This window comes from Eurypyga helias, unplaced genomic scaffold (assembly GCF_000690775.1).
Source record: "Eurypyga helias isolate BGI_N326 unplaced genomic scaffold, ASM69077v1 scaffold15635, whole genome shotgun sequence".
Classification (NCBI taxonomy): Eukaryota; Metazoa; Chordata; class Aves; order Eurypygiformes; family Eurypygidae; genus Eurypyga; species Eurypyga helias.
This window is the reverse complement of record NW_010249639.1, coordinates 11,642-13,241: the sequence shown is the minus strand read 5'-3', so window position 1 is coordinate 13,241 and position 1,600 is coordinate 11,642. Positions and strand designations below refer to the sequence as shown.

At 58.6% G+C, this 1,600-nt stretch overlaps 1 protein-coding gene across 1 annotated transcript in view; it reads right to left on the bottom strand.

Annotated features, from left to right (window-relative positions):
• Positions 1-1,269: 1,269 nt before the first annotated feature.
• The window catches only part of CACNG3 (calcium channel, voltage-dependent, gamma subunit 3), a gene marked incomplete at its 5' end in the record, with an annotated part of 3,855 nt that continues 3,524 nt past the window's right edge, over positions 1,270-1,600 (bottom strand). The window contains 1 exon segment of the mRNA XM_010151443.1: positions 1,270-1,600. This exon segment is cut by the window's right edge and continues 35 nt beyond it. Coding sequence (XP_010149745.1) covers positions 1,270-1,600 — 331 coding nt within the window.

The following is a 1,600-nucleotide window of genomic DNA, read 5'->3' as shown; positions in this document are numbered from 1 at the left end:
AACCGCCTCTGCGTCGACCAGTTCCACTCCGGTGGGAGAAGGGGGCTTGGCGTTTCAAGCCCAACCTCCGGCCCCACACACACGCTGTGGCATGACCAGATGGAACGTGTCCCTGCCAGCCCACCACAGCTGGCACGTCCCTGCCAAGCAGGCAAATGCTGCAGGGCCAGCCAGGAGAGCCCCCAAGGGGCACGCAGCCAGGGAGCCCCGGGCACCCCACGCAGCCACGGGACAGCCCGAGGCTGCCGCCAACCACCCGTGGGACACAGCGTGCGGTTCCAGCTGCCCGCAGCAGGGTCAGCGCGACCTACTCAGCCAAGTCACTCGCTTGCCAAACCGGACGATTTTATTGTTCTTTTTCCCATCGATCTCCCAGCCATTACGGAATCACACACCATCCGCACGCAGCCAGCGGGCCAGCCATCAACCCAGCTTCTCCTCAGCACCACCAGCTCAAGCGGTGCCTCCTTGGTTGTGCCCAGACAGTGATTTGTGGCTGCGCGTGTATTCATTTTAGGGAATTAATTCATTTTCTAGCAACATTAGAGGTTAATTAAACGCTGGCTAATTGCTACCAGTCATTGGAGGATTTCTGCTCCTGAGTCCTTTCATGGCCTGAATGCACCAAAAGGAAGAAGAAAGAAAGAAAGAAAGAAGCCCTTTCAAGACCACAGAAAATTGCAAAAGGATGTTTCTTCCAACCTGACATGACAAAATTGAATTCCAAGCTATTTAATGCATGCACGAAACGCCATAGAGAAACCCAGCCTGAGCGCTCCATCCGTCGCGACAGGGAAAGGGGTTTTGTAACACGAGCACTCGCTACGGCACCGACTCAGTGCTTCAAATTCCAGACTTCCAGGCAATTTCGCTTAAATGTAACTACCGGATTAAGGATTCTCACAGACAGGGCTATCGCCAGCATTTCCATGGGACATACAGCTAAGGTAACACTGCGGTTATGATCAACACTAACGATGGAGACCTCGGGAAGCCACTGTCCCGGGCGGCGATGGAGGCCCCGCTCAGTCTGCAAGGGCACCACGGGCAGGGTCAGAGCGCAGCCCCCGTCCCCTCCCCGCCGGGGAGCGCGGGGGTCCCAGTCCCACCGTGGGCGCAACAGCCTGGCCCGGCCAGTGGCATTTCGGGAGTGAAGAACCAGCCCCGCGGGTAGGGGCACGGGGAGGCGTCTGGGTTTGTCCTTAAAAACGGGATTTCACAGGTCACACCGTCACGAGGATGATGCCATGCAGCCTGCCGTGCCACACCTCAGACCGGCGTGGTTCGTCTGTTGGCCGGGTTGTTGTGCAAAGACTCCTTGAACTCTTTGGGGATGGAGTTATGGACCTGTAAAAACCCGTGGTCTCGCTCCGAGTTGAGCAGTGTCCCCATGGTGACCTTGGAGGGATCCCTGGAGAGGGTGAACATGGAGATGTCGGTGGAGGGGATGGTGCTGAACCCCTTGCTGACGGGCGACATGTCCCGGGACCGGGGCTCCGTGGAGCGGGAGCTGGACCGCCGGCGGAAGCGGTACCTGTAGGGGGGAAGGCGGGTGAAGGCCGACCTCTTCAGCAGCTCTGAGTGGGATCTGGCGCGGATC